This window comes from Furipterus horrens, unplaced genomic scaffold (assembly GCF_987537825.1).
Source record: "Furipterus horrens unplaced genomic scaffold, mFurHor1.1.pri manual_scaffold_2, whole genome shotgun sequence".
Classification (NCBI taxonomy): Eukaryota; Metazoa; Chordata; class Mammalia; order Chiroptera; family Furipteridae; genus Furipterus; species Furipterus horrens.
This window is the reverse complement of record NW_028327172.1, coordinates 121,403,314-121,420,459: the sequence shown is the minus strand read 5'-3', so window position 1 is coordinate 121,420,459 and position 17,146 is coordinate 121,403,314. Positions and strand designations below refer to the sequence as shown.

General features: G+C 37.3%; 1 protein-coding gene and 1 long non-coding RNA gene across 2 annotated transcripts in view; one reads left to right on the top strand and one right to left on the bottom strand.

Moving 5' to 3' along the window:
- LOC150019390 (uncharacterized) overlaps positions 1-1,938 on the top strand; it is a 60,517-nt gene extending 58,579 nt beyond the window's left edge. Inside the window, exon 3 of the long non-coding RNA XR_016509048.1 lies at positions 1,617-1,938. This is a non-coding gene — a long non-coding RNA (uncharacterized LOC150019390). The remainder of the gene's footprint in view (positions 1-1,616) is intronic.
- TET2 (tet methylcytosine dioxygenase 2) overlaps positions 1-17,146 on the bottom strand; it is an 87,505-nt gene that overhangs the window by 5,178 nt on the left and 65,181 nt on the right. The window contains exons 7-9 of the mRNA XM_090266367.1: positions 16,582-16,671; positions 5,669-5,806; positions 1,523-1,877 (exon numbers count right to left, since the gene is read on the bottom strand). Of these exons, the coding sequence (XP_090122493.1) occupies positions 1,523-1,877; positions 5,669-5,806; positions 16,582-16,671 (583 nt within the window). The remainder of the gene's footprint in view (positions 1-1,522; positions 1,878-5,668; positions 5,807-16,581; positions 16,672-17,146) is intronic.

The window sequence follows — 17,146 nt, the reverse complement described above, 5'->3', positions numbered from 1 at the left end:
GTACTCACTGCAAACACAGTCCTGTGAAGCAACAGTCACAATGTATTGTAATTATGAATTTTTAGTCCCATTTTTACCCCCCTGAAAAGGATTTCCTTGAGGGGAGGAACCAAGACTTATTTTACTTTATTTCTCCATTGCCTGGCATGCAATACAATTGGATAGATAGTTAAAATAAAGTAGCATAAAATTTGTTATGAAAGATTCAGGAATGCTATGAGAAAAAGAATGACACTCATTTATCCAAAAGCATGCTAATGAAATGGGTTCATGTATTATAGAAAATGCTTTCAAGAAAGGAAATTTACACAGTTGTAGATAAAACTTTAATGAAACTTTAAGCTTTGCAAGTAACATTTAAAGAAGTCATACTTCCGTTTCATGACCCCACTTAAGGAAGCGATCTGAGATAAGGGCATATGGAGCTGTAATGGCAGCCCTGGCAATTGAAACAACTACTACAGACACTAGTTAGAAGGAACAGGAGGCCATGTTCCATGTGCTTATACTTTACAGCTAACTTACAAGAGGTATCAGGGACTGAAGATGCTTAACTTCTCTTAGTGTGAGTCAACCAATAAACCAATATTTATTAAGCATCTTCTACATATTCCTCTAAATTACTTAGTTTCTTTGAGCTTCAAAATCATCAGGGAAATTTGACTTTGTGATGCAAAGATGGTTGGTGGTAAGCAATCTGTACACTAGATTTAAAAAATATATGTTTTTCTTTTGCCAATATCATGTCTAAAATTTGGATATGGACATTATATTGTTGTATGATTTTTTACATGATTAACTGCAGACATAAAGCAAGGAGCTTTGGAAAGAAAATATTACTATTAATAAATCATGAACTACTGTGATGGGTAAAAGCTTTATAAGAACTACTAAACCACTACTAGTGGATTCACCTACTAAACCTCAGATTCAATATGTTGAAGGAAAGGTATCTTATTCTCTTGCCACTACCTCCACTAATGTGTTTCCAAACTTATTCCCATAAATAGTACTGTTTTAATTGTCTAGGCTTAAAATTTCAGAGTCATCCTTAAATTTTTCTTCTCATTCCATTGTTTTGTCACCAATGTACTGATATTCATTTTGGCAGAATTCACTTTCATCATTTTTGCTACAGCTTCAATGCTACTGCTAAGATTTATTAAGCTCTTATTACCTCACTCCTGGTTTATTTTATCCGTCTCCAAACTATTTGCTCCTTTACCTCTAATGTGGCCTACCTGCCACTGCTAGATTAACACGAATTTCACCATATCCCTTACCTATCAGAAAACTTTGCCATTTATTATAGAATAAAACCCAAAATTTCCCAACAAGTACAGGTGGATGGTGCAATATCTCAGCAGTACCATCTCCAAGAGCAAGGCCGGCCCTCACTACTTTACAGAAGATCCTGGTACAGACCTAAGACCATAATTAAATGTAACCTTCCAAAATTGACAGTGTTCATTTTTAAGTATGATATAATACATATTTCTACAATGCTTCACATTAAATTTACCTGCCAATTGTTTAGCCTGGGTAGCACTTTCGGTCTGTTTTGTACGAGATGGGACTAACTTGTCCTTTTCATTCTTATTTGTGCTGTTCTCCAGAGAGAGAAGCTTTTCAGCTGCAGCTTTCTTGGCTTCTAGTTTCCTTTGTCGGCACGTCTTCACCGGCTCTGCTAACATCCTGACTTTCCGCCGAAAAGAGCTCAGTACCTGAATGGCACCACTTCGTTTTTTATTCTCCTGAGCTTCTACACTCCCAAACTCATCCACATCGGATATTTTGTACAGTGGCAGAACATGGAGCTGCTCATCCTCGGGTTTTCCTCCAATTTCTCGATTGTCTTCTCTAGTGAGGGTGCAGACCTGGTAGGAAAATAAGACAGTACAGCCTCAGTTTCAGTCCAAAAGAAAAGTGTGTGTGTGTGTGTGTCTTTTTTCCTTGCTCTCAGAACTTAGATTTGTGGTGTTGACCTACTGGACCAGAGCAGTGACCATGAAACTGTGTCTGTCTGTTATTAATGAACATTGGCTCAAAATGGTTCAAGGAGAGAGACTAGCTCCTATTGACCTTCTTTTGTGTGTGTGCCTATCAGGAACTATTATCTCTGGTGATTCTGTTCTTCACATATATTTCTGACTCTAAGGGAAGAAGCAACAATCCTACAAAATGAAGCAATCTCCTACTTTTCACACTTCAAAAAGAGTTGTGATAAAGGTACAGCCTTTTCAGAAGAAGCCTCAAAGTTTGTTCTACCAAATGACTTTCTCTGTTTTTGGTCATATTACATTAGCCTCATTTCATATTTCTGTGCACAAAGAAATTTCACATCTTTCCTCACACCTGACTCTTAACTCTCCTTCAATGTGTTTTAGAAATTTCCATAAGATACCAAAGTGAAATCTAAATAACATAAAATTGAAGATTTGTTTGGTATAGCTAAGATGTAACTTAACACTGTATCTATCTTCCCTTTCTCTCCTCTGTCCTCTGTTAAATCTAACTCATTGTTTCTCTTCTCATTTCTTTTCTGAGACATCACTACATAGAAGGAGGAACTCTGAAAAGGGAGGAAAAAATGCTACTTTTGTTGCCTTAATAGTACTTTTTCCTTTCGTTAGCCACAATCACTGTTTTTGATGAAGCATTATGGTTGGTTTTAAAATACTAGCTTTTAGTATTTAGTGTTGTTTGATTGGTGGAAACGATGTAACCATGGTTATTTAAAACCTAAGGAAATATAAAATCGTTGGAAAATACTCTTGAAAGAGATGTGACTGTTATCATAGTAGACTTTTATAAAAAAAGTTTATCAAGAGATTGCATTAAAATGAATTTTTCACTTCCTATACATAAGTCTTCCAAATCCACATCTCTGAGTACTTGTCCCTTTTCCCACACGCATTTATCTTGTCCAGGTCACCTCACAGAACCTGTGACCTGGCAGAGGCAAATTTCCCTTCATTCAAAATACCTTCCCCATTTTCTTCTGGAATGAAACATGTTATCTTTAGGACCCACTACAACTCCAGCTATCATTTACTTCTTCTCTTCCCAGAAACTTGCACGTCCTCCTCATAAAGAGCAGGTGCTCAGTACGTGACTAGTGATGACTTTAGATACTGTGGGTAGTAAGCCTTGTATTTGTTCTCTTGGGTCAGACATCAGCACGCAGGGCCTGTGGGCAATCTGCGTCACACCCGTTTTTATATGACCAGGGACACTAAGCTGGTTTTTGCATTTTTATAGGACTTTTAAATTAAAAAGCCCCAAAGTACTCTATGGTAATCCTATGCAGCCCACAAAACCTAAACTATTTACTATGTTGCCTTTAATAGAAAAGTTTTCTAACCCCTGCTCTAAAGCAGTGATTTTCAACCTTTTTCATTTCATGGTACACATAAGCTAATTACTAAAATTCTATGACACACCAAAAAAATGTTCTTTATTTTTTTCTGATCTGACAGTGTAGAAAAAGGTATAATTTGTTTCATTCACATCAGGTGGCTATTACTGTGTTGACTGTTATCATTTTTTTATTTGACAGTCTAAGGGAAAAGAGAGCAGTTTCCCTGACTAAATAGTCAGGTATTGCATTTAAAAAATCGTTTATTTTCCACGGACATGAGCTTTATTTGCAGACTGCTGGGGAAGAGAGGGAGGAGCTATGACTGGTGGATATATGGGGTGAGGGGCTTAACTTGCTTTTTAATTTAGTGCTTGTTGCCTGAAGGTTAGGATGAGTGAGAACAGCTGTAGAAGTGAGAGGAGAGGAAAAGGGGAGGTCATAGAATGGACGCTTTCTTTAGGGAGGGAAGCCAGGGCCAGGATAAGGGACTAGGGGCAGGGAGGGAAGGCACCCTTCATATACTGAGACTCAACCAAGGTCATTTTTAAAGCCAGCTTCCCCAGCCAGCCAACTCCTGGCCCAGATGCCTGCCCTACTCGTTCCCTCAACTTCCTGTAGAAAGGAGGGACATGAAGATGAATGGTGGCACCCTGTGTCTCCAGGTCCCTTGCCTAGGAGAACTGCTCACTCAGTCTGTCCGGAAGTCCCAGCCAGAGTCCGGAGGTCAGGAAGCCAGGGCGCAGGCAGGGCAACCATGTGCCCTTCTCCATCTCTCCTGACACTCTGCCCTTCCCCACCCCCTCACATGAGGTTACAATGCTTGATTCAATCCTTGTATAATCTATCTCGCTTTTGTTCCTGTTTCCCCAGTTTGGCCATCCTGCTAGCTAAGTGGATCACTGCAGTCCCCAGTGAGAGTCAGTGTGGTGCAGTTACCTATGGCCACAAACAAGGGAGGCCACTGTGGCCTCGTGGAAGACATCCCTGATGCTGCACTTGGAGTGAGTGGGAGGAGAACTTCACGTAGGACACAGCCCCCCCCTGCCTGGCCAGCACAGTGCCCTGCTCACGTGTAAGAGGGATAGGCTACTGCTTGGACAGCTCCCTCAGTGTGGCCAGGTCAGCCGGCATGTCCAGTTTATAGCCAACCAGCACAACCTTGGCACGGGCAGAAACTCCTGAGTCTCTGCAGGCCACTTCTTGAGGACACTGCCCAGTGTTTACCTGCAGCAGTGCCGTCTTGTCTTGCTGCACTCTGAGGCCCCTACCGCTGTGATCTTGCAAGAGTCATTCTGCCCATCCCTGGCCTTGGCCACGCACCATCTCCCTCCTGGGCCTTGCTGCTGGATACCAGCATCTGGCAGGTGCCCCAAGCTCCCACCTGGGGCCCCCAGTATACCCTGCCCTGCCCCCATCCCCTTAAAAATATTTGTGGCACACTGGTGGAAAATTGCTGCTCTAGACCATTAAATAAACTCTCTCTGCTTCTCAAGAAAAATGTTGCACTAGCTTCCTCAGATTCCACTATTGTCTACTACCTCCCTGAATTCATTTCTTTCTAGTGTATAACTATAGTGTCTATCTTCTGTTTTTCATTTTAAGTCTCACTGGTCATCTTCCTTAACTATAACTGTGTCCATGCCGGTGACTCTTTAGGTTGATTATTGTGTAGTTTCTTCACCAGAACTTTCTCATTCTTTGTCTCTACTCTGGATCCTCTCTCTAGAAGCAAGGCCCCACCTGGACTTTGTCAGTATGGAATGCTGCCCTACTTTAAGGCTGTATCCATCTTCTACCCTGGCCATAGCCTCCAGTAAGTCCCAATGCATTTCACCCATTGGAGTATGCAGTTCTCGTGGGCTCTTTTCACTTTGAATCTCCTATAGTAGTTTCTGTGACGATGATGATGCGTTTTTCATTTGTACTTCTCTGCAAGATGAACTGGTACCTTGGCTTGTTGATGGCTTTTTGCTTAACTGATTATAACCTAGCAGATACCTGACACTTAACTTTTAAAGATTTGTTGGCAGCCAACTGTAGCTGGCAATGCATACTCACTGGTTTAAATTAGCACCAGGAATTTCCGTGATTTTCATGTGCTTGTCAACACAGTTTTCCACCAGTGTGCCAACCTGTTATGAGAGTACTAGTTATGCCAAACAATTATGCAACAGCAGGCCACTCATGAAAACACTGCTGTGCAGAGTGACCCTTGCAGGGGACATGTTTCGCTAACCAGTGCTGGTAACTCCCAGCCCTCTGGTCTTCAACAGGGCGTACTGCTTGCTGGTCCTCAGCCTCACTTACCAATGTGCTGCCATTCTGCATATTGTGCAGGTCTCTATGGGCATGAGCACAGAAGTCCAAACATGCAGTGACCCCTGAGAACGGGCGGCCTTCCTTCAGACCCAGGCGGCACTCTGGTGCTCTATGTTCATATTCAATCTGAAAATAAAAATGTGCGTGTGAGTGAGAGGCATTTGGGCATACATTTACAAAAAAGCACAAGACCTGTGCACTAAAGAGGCCAAAAAGGCACATAACTATTTAGAATTTTTAGAAATGTTGCATGCTTTATATCCAAAAACACAATAGAATTACACAAAATAAAGCAAATACCTTGACATTGTAAAGTTATTTGACAGTGTTACTGAGGTTTAGCTGATAAACATTAAATAGGACACATTTAAAGTGTAGTATTTGACAAAGAAACATGGCCCAAATGAAAGAACAGATCAAAACTCCTGAAAAAGTGAAACATAATGGAGATAAGCAATCTCTCACGCAGAGTTCAAAATACTGGTTATAAAGATGCTCAAGGAACTTAGTGAGGACGTCAGCAGCATAAAAATGATCCAATCAGACACAATGGATACACTAATTGAAATAAAAAACAATATACCAAGAAACAACAGTAAAGTGGATGAAGCCAAGCACCAAATTGATGATCTGGAACATAAGGAAGCAAAAAACAACCAGTCAGAACAACAAGAAGAAACAAGAAGTGCTGGCAAGGAACCCTAGTGCACTGCTGGTGGGGATGCAGACAGGTGCATCCACTGTGAAAAACAGTTTGGAATTTCCTTAAAAAACTAAAAATGGAACTGCCTTTTGATCCAGTGATTCCACTGCTAGGATTATACCCAAAGAATCCTGAAACACCAATTCAAAGGAGCCTATGTACCACTATGTTAATAGCAGCACTATTTACAATAGCCAAGTGCTGGAAACATCCTAAGTGCCCATCAGTGGATTGTTGGATCAAAAAACTGTGGTACATTTACATGATGGAGTACGATGCAGCAGAAAGAAAGAAGGAACTCCTACCTTTTGTGATAGCATGGATGGAACTGGACAGTATTATGCTTAGTGAAATAAGACAGACAGTGAAAGACAAATACCATATGATCTCATCTAATATAGAAACCTAATGAACAAAACAAAGAAACAAGCAAAACAGAACCAGAGGCATGGAAACAAGAAACAGACTGACAGTGACCAGAAGGGCAAGGTTTTAGTCAAGGAACTAGTATAAATGACCCATGGACATGGACAATGGGGTAGGAATTGACTGTGGAAGAGGGGATGGGGGTGGCGCAGGGGAGAGCGATGGGGGAAAAATGGGACAATTGTAATAGCACAACAGTAAATTAAAAAATAACTTAAAAAAAAGAACAACAAGAAGAAAAAAGAATCCCCCCCAAATGAGGATAGCATAAGCAGCCTCTGGGACAACTTCAAATGTTCCAACATTCACATCATAGGGTTGCCAGAAGGAGAAGAAAAATAGTAAGAAATGGGAAATATATTTGAAAAAATAATGAAAGAAAACATCCCTAATTTGGTGAAGGAAATAAACATGCAAGTCCAGGAGCACAGAGTCCCAAACAAGATGGATTCAAAGAGACCCACTGGAAGACATATCATAATTAAAATGCCAAAGTTTAAAGATAAAGAGAGAATCTTAAAAGCAGCTAGAGCAAAGCAGTTAAGTTACCTACAGGGGAGTTCCCATAAGACTGTCAGCTGATTTCTCAAAAGAAACTTTGCAGGCTAGAAGGTATTGGCAAGAAATATTCAAAATCATGAAAAGCAGGGACCTACAGCCAAGACTGCTCTACCCAGCAAAGATATCATTTAGAATTGAAGGGCAGATAAAGTGCTTCCCAGACAAGGTAAAGCTGAAGGAGTTCATCATCACCAAACCATTATTATATGAAGTATTAAAGGGACTTATTTAAGAAAAAGATCAAAACTATGAACATTAAAATGGAAAAACTATATAGCTATCAACAACTGAATCTAGAAAACTAGGCAAATAAGAACAGAAACAGAATAATGAATAGGGAGAGCAATTTAGTGGTCACCAGATGAAAGAGGGTGTAGGGGAATGGGTGAAGAGGTGAGGGGACTAAGAAGTGCAAATATGTAGTTAAAGAATAGCCATGGGGATGTAAAGTACAGTATAGGAAATGGAGCAGCCAAAGAACTTATACACAGGACCCATGGACATGAACAATGGTGGGGGAATTGCCTGAGGTAGTGGGGGGTGCTGGGTGGAGGGGGCAAGGAGGAAAAACCAGGACAACTGTAATAGCATCATCAATAAAATATAATTTAAAAAATAAAGTGTATTATGTGATATGTTTTGACATATTTATATATGAAACCATTATTTCATATTTATATATGAAACCATTGCCACAATCAGAATAATATACATAGCCATCACTCCCAAAAGTTTCCTCATAACCCTTTATAATTCATGCCTCCTCTTCTTTGTTCCCAGGCAACTACTGATCTGCTTTCTGTCATTATTGATTCATTTGCATTTTCTAGACTTTTATATAAATAGATCCATTCTGAGTTAATTTTTATATATGGTATAAGGTTAAGAGTCAAGAGTAATTTTTTTCCATATGGCTATCCAACTGTTCAAACACCACAGGATAAAAAGATTATTTCTTTCCCACTGAATCTTTTTTCAGTTGAAAATCGACCCTATATGTCAGATCTTTTTCTGGACTCTGATCTTTTGGTATATAATGGTGTGTGTGTGTGTGTGTGTGTATGTGTACCAATATTAACTGTCTTGATTACTAATAAATGTAGATGTTTAGTAAATCTTGAAATCACAGTACAAATCTTCAAATTCTGCTCTTTTTGAAAAAACAGGGGGATTAGTCAAAAAACATATATATAACCCATAGACACAGAAAAGTGTGGTGATGGCCAGAGGGAAGGGGGAGTGGAGGCTGGGTGGAGGTCGGCAATGGCAGAGGGAAAATGGGGACATCTGTAATAGTGTCAACAATAAAAAGTTTAAAAATGTAGATTTTTAAGTTAATCTTAAAATCAGTATAAATCTTAAAATGCTGTTCTTATTTATAAAAATTTGTTTGACCATTCCAGGTCCTTTACTTTTCTATTTTAGAATCATCTTGTCAATATCCCAAAACACCTGGTGAGATTCTGATAGGTGATGTAATTGAACTCATTTGCATTGATTAGTCTGGGGACAACTGACATCTTAACAATATTATCTTTGTGGTCATGAACATGGTATATCTCTCCAGATATTTAGGCATTCTATAATTTCTCTCAGCAATGTTTTGTAGTTTCAGTGTAGAGGCCTTATACACTTTTGTAAAATGTATACCTTTGATGCTCTTTTGATTGCTATTGTTTTTCATTTCAATTCTTAACTGTTTATTGCTAGTATTAAAAATACAATTGATCTTCATGTTTTGCAACTTTGCTAATTCATTTATTAGTTCTAGGAGGGTTTTTTTTTTTTTTTTTTAATAGATGCTTTGGGGCTTTCTGTGTAGACAAGCTGCTGTCTGCAAAAAAGAAGAGCTGTATTTCTGCCTATCCAATCTGCATTATTTTAATTTCTTTTCACTGTCTGAAATTTTCAGTTAGATGTTAAGTATAAGTGGTGAGAATGAAGAATAAAATCCTTGTCTTGTTCCTAATCTTACAGGTAAAGTGTTCAGTCTTTCACCATTAGATATGATGTTAGCTTTAGGTTTTTGATTTATGCCTTTTATAAGGCTGAGAAAGTTCCCCTCTATGGATGCTGAATTTTGTGAATTTTTTTTTTTTTAATCTATTGAGACATTCATGTTTTTCCATTTATGTTGGTTAATAGGGTGAGCCATATTGATTGATTTTTTAAATGTTAAATGAGCTAATAAAAACTCCTTTCAGTCATGATGTATTATTCCTTTACACACTGTCAAATCTAATTTGCTATAATTTAGTTAAGAATTTTCACATCAGTATTTATGAAGAATATTTGACTATAGTTTTCTTTTTCTTTAATACCTTTGTCTTGTTCTAGTATCAGAATATTTTCAGCCTCATAGAGCTGGGAAATATTTACTCCTTTTCTATTTTCTAGAAGTATTTCCATTGAATTACTATTCTTCCTTAAGTAATGGGTCAAATTTGGATAGAAAATCATGTGGACCTGGAGTTTTCAAAAAGTTTTTAACTACAAATTCAATTTCTTAATAGACATAAGACTATTCATGAGTTTTAATTTTTCATTAGTGAGCTTTGGTAATTTGTGTTTTTCAAGGACTTTGCCAATTTCATCTAAGTTATTGAATTTATCGGCATAGATTTAATAATGTCTTTATTATTAGTTTAGTTGCTTTAGGATATGTAGTGATGTCTCATTTCTAATTCTCGATACTGGCAATTTTTACCTTCTCTTTTTTTCCTGATCTAACTGACTTAAGCTTTTTGTTTCCCTGACTTATTATTCTCTTGTTCTCTATATTTTATTTAATTGATTTTAGTCCTTTCTTTAGCTTTTCCTTCCTTTTGCTGTTTAGGGCTAAATTGCACTCAGTTCTTAGGGTAGAAGCATAAAGCATAGCTCATTAATTTAAAACTTCATATTCTCCTAACATTAAGTGTTCAGTGCTATAACTGTCTCTCTAAGCAAGTCTTTATAGCTGCATCCCACAAATTTCAATGCCATATCTTAAGTTTCATTTAGTTTGAAATACTTTCTATTTGCCTTGTAATTTATTCTTTGGCCTATATGTCACTTAGATATATATTGCTCCGTTTACAAATATTTAGGGATTTTGTTGGTATCTGTCTGGCACAGTTTTAATTTAATTTAACTGGCTTTAATTTTGTGGCTGATTTCTTTATGGTTTACAGTGTACTCTTTAGCTTACCACAGTCTACATTCAAGTGTTATTATACTATTCCATATATAATGTAAGAACCTTACAACAGTATACAGAAGTCTCCTCTTATGTGCAGTTTTGCTCTCCACAGCTTCAATTACCCATGGTCAACCATGGTCAGAGAAAATGAAATAAAAAGTTCCAGAAATAAACTACAAGTTTTAAATTGCACACCATTCTGAGTAGTGTGATGAAATCTTGCACCAACCTGCTCAGTCCCACTTGAGTTGTGAATCATCCCTTGGTCCAAAATCTCCAGCTGTATGTGCCACCCTACCCACCCATGAGTAACTTAGTCATCTTGCTATCAGATCACCTGTCATGGTATCCCAGTGCTTGTGTTTAAGTAACCCTTAGTTAATAATGCTCCCCAAACACATAAGTAGTGATGCTTGTAATTCAGATATGCCAAATGGAAGCCATAAACTGCTCCTGTCAACTGAAAAGGTGAGTACAGTACAGTAAGATCTTGACAGGGTACTTTTTTACAAAATATTGTTATAATTGTTCTATTTTATTATTATTGTTACTCTCTGTGTCTAATTTGTAAATTAAATTTCACTGTAGGTATGTATGTACAGGAAAAAAAAACATGGCATATGTAGGGTTCGGTACTATCCAGTTTCAGGTATCCTCTGGAGTTATTAGAATGGATTCCCTGTAGATGAGGTGGGGCAGGGGGTGGGGAACTACTGTAGTTTCAATTCTCAAGCCTCTGTGCTACTTCTACATATTATAAATCTCAAAGTACATTGTTATATTCTTAATTAGCAATTTATCTTTTTAAAAAATTTATTGTTTTTCTATTACAGTTGTCTCATTTTCCTCCCATTACTCTCCCTGACCCCACCCACCCCATCAATTTTCCCAGTCAATCCCCACCCTGTTGTCCACATCCATGGGTCATTTATACATGTTCCTTGGTTAATCCCTTCCCCTTTTTTCCATCTTTCCCTCCCACCACCCTCCCCTTTGGTTACTGTCAGTCTGTTCCCTGTTTCCATGACTTTGGTTCTATTTTGCTTGTTTCTTTGTTTTGTTCATTAGATTCATGTATTAGGTGAAATCACATGGTATTTGACTTTTGCTGTCTGGCTTAAAGAAAATTTTAAAATAAGGAAAATCTTTTCACACACTTATATACAATTTGTGATATTTTTCATTCCTTTTTGTCAATCCATATTTCTATCTGGTATCATTTTCTTTTTACCAGAGGGCTTCTGTTAACATTTTTGAAGTGTTAGTCAGACGGTAGTGAATTATTTCAGCTTTTGTCTGAAAAAAAAAAATATTTTGCCTTTAAGAGTTGTTTTTACTGGTTTTCTAAGTTTTTCAGTACTTTAAATATTTCTTCTCTATCTTCTTTCATGCATTTCTTTTCTGACATGAAGTCTCTGTGTTTATCGTTTTCCTTATTAGATGTAATATGTCTTTTTTTCCCCATCTGCTTTTCACATTTTTCTCTTGATCTCTGACTTAAGCAAATTGATTCTCAGGTACCTTTTATGTAGTTTACCTCATGTCCTTTTTCCACCTCTATTGGGGCTTGCTGAGCTTCCGGAATCAATGGGCTTATAGTTTTGAACAGATTTGAAAAAAAAAAAAAGCTATTATTTCTTAAATATTTTTCTGTACCCTACTTCATTCTGGGATTCTAATTACATATATATTAGTGTAATAATTAGTTTAATCACTAATAGGTCACTGACCTATTTCATTTTTTCCAGTTTTGTTTTTTCTGTTTATTTCACATTGGAATTTTCCCAGTACTGTGTATTCCAGTTCATTAATCTGCTTTTGATTCCATCTAGTGTATTTTTTAAAATCCAGACATCATATATTTTTTTATTTCTAAAAGTTTAATGTGGGTCTTTTTGATATCTTCTTAGCTTTCTTTATTGTGCTCATAATTACCACTGTTGTCTTAAACAAATGGAATACATATATGATTAGTATTTTAATATCCTTGTGTACACATTTTTATCATGTAATTTCTGTAACTATTTTTGTTGATTGCTTTTCCCCATCCTCGTTATGGGTCATATTTTCTTGTTTGTTTTTGTGACTAGTAATTTTTGATGGGATGCTAGATACTATAAATTTTACCTTGTCTTGGGATGCTTTTATTTGGAATCAGTTTGATGCTTTCAAGTCTTGGTTTTAACCATCTTTAGACGGGACCAGAATAGCCTAATCTACTTCTACTACCAAGATCATAAGATTCTTTGCAATCTCATCTGTTAATAGGTCTTTTCCTTTTGAATGTTATTAACAAAAAACTTCCTAGGTCCTGCATGAAACGAAGGGATTGTTTTGTCTGCTTCTATAGCATTGGTCTTCTCTTCACAGGCATGTGATGCTCAGTCCTCAGCTGAAGACTCAAGCAGAACTGTGGGCAGATGTTGGGAGCTCTTCTCAACGATGCTCTGTCTTCCCTGGTACTCTGCATTGTGTATTCTATGCTTTGTTTCCTTAATGCATAGATAACCCTGGGGTCTGTTCAGGATCCTCCTTCTGGCCCTGGAGCCTAAAGTGCTCTTCAGGAAATAGGTTACAGTAATCATAGGTTCACCTTTTTAATTTCCTCCTTTTTTCCCCTGGCATAACTATCCGTGCTTTTCTATTTTCCTATGTCTAAAAAAACTGTGTCATATTTTTTGTTTTGCTTTTTTACTTTGTAAAAGCACATCCAGTTCTTGTTAATTCCTCATGACTAGATACTGAATTCACAAGATGATGTTTTTGATGGCTTGAATATTATTTACTACTGGGTTCATATAACATAATTGTGTATCGAAACTCATGACTATGGCCAAAGGAAAGTGAAGGCGTTTAGCACTTTATTTCATAGTTGTGTAGTTTGTGACTGTTTATTCCATGCTGTGTTATGGTCAACATCATTCTGTTCTTATATAAAAGTGTATAGAAAATCTAGTTGGTCATTAGACAGGCTTATGCCATCTTACAAGAAATACCATGCTGGGGTTTGTGCAGGAATTACTGAAAATTCATCTCCATGTCTGGAAGACAATTCTAAGTGTATGGCTTTCTAATAATGTAAAGCTATATTATTCAATATGGTAGCCACTAGCTAAATGTGGCTAAATTTAGTTTCATTAAAATTAAAATTAAAATTCATTAACGCCATTGCACTAGACACATATCAAGCATTCAGTAACCACATGTGGCTAGCAGCTATCATACTGAACACCTAAACAAAATATTTCCATTGTCACAAAGTTTGGATAGCTCAGATCTAAAATGTTATTTCTACATATGAAAGCACATGATTTTGAGATTTGAACCTGCTAATTCAGGTCTAAAATTTAATGTTAAGACAACCATGGAAAAGACTGATAATAGCACCTATAAAAAATTCATTCAATTGAAAGTGGTTGAACTTAAAATTTAGCAACACAGATTCAATTCATGTTCTTCTTTTTCACCTGATGTACTGTGTTTCTCATCCAGAATTATTTTTCATCAGCACCAAAGCATCACTTATACTTTTCTGTTATACTGACTAAAATAGGTGAGGTTATAAAATAATAATTTTAATCCCACTATTATAAATAGCATTTAAAATAATTTTCACAGACATTCATATACATTTCTAAAATGCTAAAATTGTGACATAAAAAACTTATAAATAGCCCATTATTATTAAATTTGCTTTCTTTGCTTCCACTAAAAAGAGAGTTGAGGTTTAGGGAAAGTATTAAGATTACAATGGAAATGAATAGCTAAATTATTTATTAGGATTGTTTTGTCTCCTATTAAACTAGTCTAATCCCATTAGTCTTTAATGTTAGGTAAATGGTTGCCAATGTACTACTGCCCTTCGTACTTCCCCGTATCCCTTTCTGCTGTGTACTCCACTCCATACCTTCTCATCACCGCCAGCTTCCCTAGATCTATTAGTCTGCCTCTTGCCCTTAAATCTTTAACCTCTCCTACTTCATTGCTCTCACCCCTAGCATGCACTTCACTGGCTTCTCTTCCTCCACTTACCCATACAATGTTGATGTGCTCCAGAATCCCATCATTACCATTAGCCCTCTTTCCTCTTTATAATCTCCACTCTAAAAAATAGACATTCCCACCTATGTACTCAGCTTTAACTATTTCCTGCATTTTTGGCAACTCCCAAATCTACAGTGGGAGCCAGGGTTTTCCGTCAGATTTTCCAGATAATTATCCCAAAAGTATATAAAACCTAGCATCTCCAAAATGAAATTTATCCTTTTCCCTTTCTCTCCCCCAAATTTACTTTTCCTCTCTGATTCCTGATACTAGTTAATAGAACTACCTGTTCAAGTCAGAAATTTAATGGAACCTCAAAGTCTCTTGATCAGCCTCAAATCCAATTGATCAGTAAATCCTGTAAGTTTCACCTCAAATGCTTCACATCCTTATTTACTTTTCTCTATCACTGCCATTTCTTTTGACCAAAGATTGCAACAGCATACTGCTTTTACAATTTAATCTTATACTAATCTAAATTATATTTCATTTATTTGGGTAGTTGAGTGACCTTTTAAAATTAAATCAGTTTACCCTCCCCAACCAGCCCTGGCTGGTTTGGCTCAGTGGATTGAGCATCGGCCTGCGAGCTAAGTGTCGCTGGTTCGATCTTCCAGTCAGGGCACATCAGAGAAGGAAAACTCTGATTCCAAAAAACCTCCGCTGCCTTGCGGCATACCTCTTCAGGGGAAAGGCTAAGGGAGTAAACCCCGACAGAAAATCCGGAGCCGGAGTCCCTAAGGCGGTTTGACGTTGTAGTCAACACCGGCAACTCCTGCGGCGCACCTGAAGCCAAGCTGTATTGACTCCGTCTTTCCCTTGGACCCTTCAGCTGCGAAGAGAGGGGGGGTCTGCTGCATGGGCAACAGCAGACCCTCCATATCACCCTGCCCAGGCTCTGTAGCTTCAGCTTCACTGGAGAGGACACTCCAGCGTCATCGCAAGATGTCGATTCAACACGGGAGGAGACAGATACCGTGTCACTCCCGAGTCGGACTGCACAGCCATTCTCGGCGGTGCAGATAGACTCTTAAGAAGCTACACCATCGTCTCTCAAGACGGACGGCTGCCGATGACCCTCCCCAACCTCAACACACACTTAACATACCCAAATGGTAACTTTCTTACCTACATGATGAAGTTCAAAGATCTTTTTGTGGCCTTCAAGGACCTGTGACCTTACGTACACCTGTGCTCTACTTTCAGGGAGAACATTTTTGTGTCTTCAGAAATGTGTGCTTATTTCTATCCTGGCTGTTATTGTATTGTTCTGTATTGCTATTTTACATATTTCTTATCTCTTCTAGGGAAAAAAAATTCCTTAAAGACAGAAAAATTACATTGCTTATATGTATGTTCACAATGACTAAATAGTGTCTAGTTTGTAACAGGTTTTCATTAATGCTTTTATTGTTGTATTATTGAAACAGGAAAGACTTTTATAGTCTTTTGTCTCTTTCCTATTTCTGAACAAGTATTTTAGAAAATCTAGCTTTCTAAATAGGTACAGTGTAGAACATACTTATAAAATAGAAATTTCTTTTTTGCTTGGTTCATGGAACCAAGGTCAAAATAAAGAAGATCTAGCAAAAGCTGGCACATCTGGACACTTATACAGCAGTATACCCATATCCATACACACACACACACACACAAACACACTTTCTGTGAAAACAGTTAAGTGGTTAGAGCCTATAGTATGGGCCATATAATTTTAATTAATCACCAAAGTCTGCTTACAGAGACAAAATTACTCATATGAGAACAAGGTTAGTCGATATTGTGAGACTCAGAAACTCATATTTACAGATTAAGACCAAAATGGCGTCATTTTTGTTTAGCAGAAACAGAATATTGCAGGAACTTCAATGAATAGGTAAAGAAAAAGTTAGAATAATAAAGAAATATTATTGTTTCAAAAATATTTTTGGTAGGTCATCAACAATAAATAAATGGTTCCAATGATTGTCAATTATTTAAACTTACCTGATTATTATATGCATCAGGTGCAAGTTTCTTGTATGTGGGTGCCATGAGAGTGGACAGGTTTTGTAAATGCGACTCCAGTTTCTCCTCCTGTTTAAAGTGAATAATTCTACATTAAATTCTAAATCCATTTTGTCTATATACAGGAGAGAATATCAGTTAGATTCTCCTGTATATCTTATATCCAAATTACTATATACTGTTCTTACTAAATAACTAAAGCATTTTAACATGACTATTTCTAGGTGAAAGGATAGGCCATATATTACCAGTTTTGTATGTGCTATTAAATATCTAGTTCTTCAGTATTTTCATAAGATTAACTTTCCACTTTGCATGCAGATAGTTGGCATTTTATAATTAGAAGCCTATGCTAGTAGTAGGGTAGAAGAATGAAACATGGTCTTAAAGAGGTCACATTCTCTACTCCCTCTCCAATTGGCTGCCAAGGATGACAAGCTATTGAAAGGACTGGTTTGGTTTAATTTGTCAATTTCTAATCTTTATACTTCGATATGTCTTAATTTGAAATGATCTTTTCATATAACTAAAAATTACTAGATGC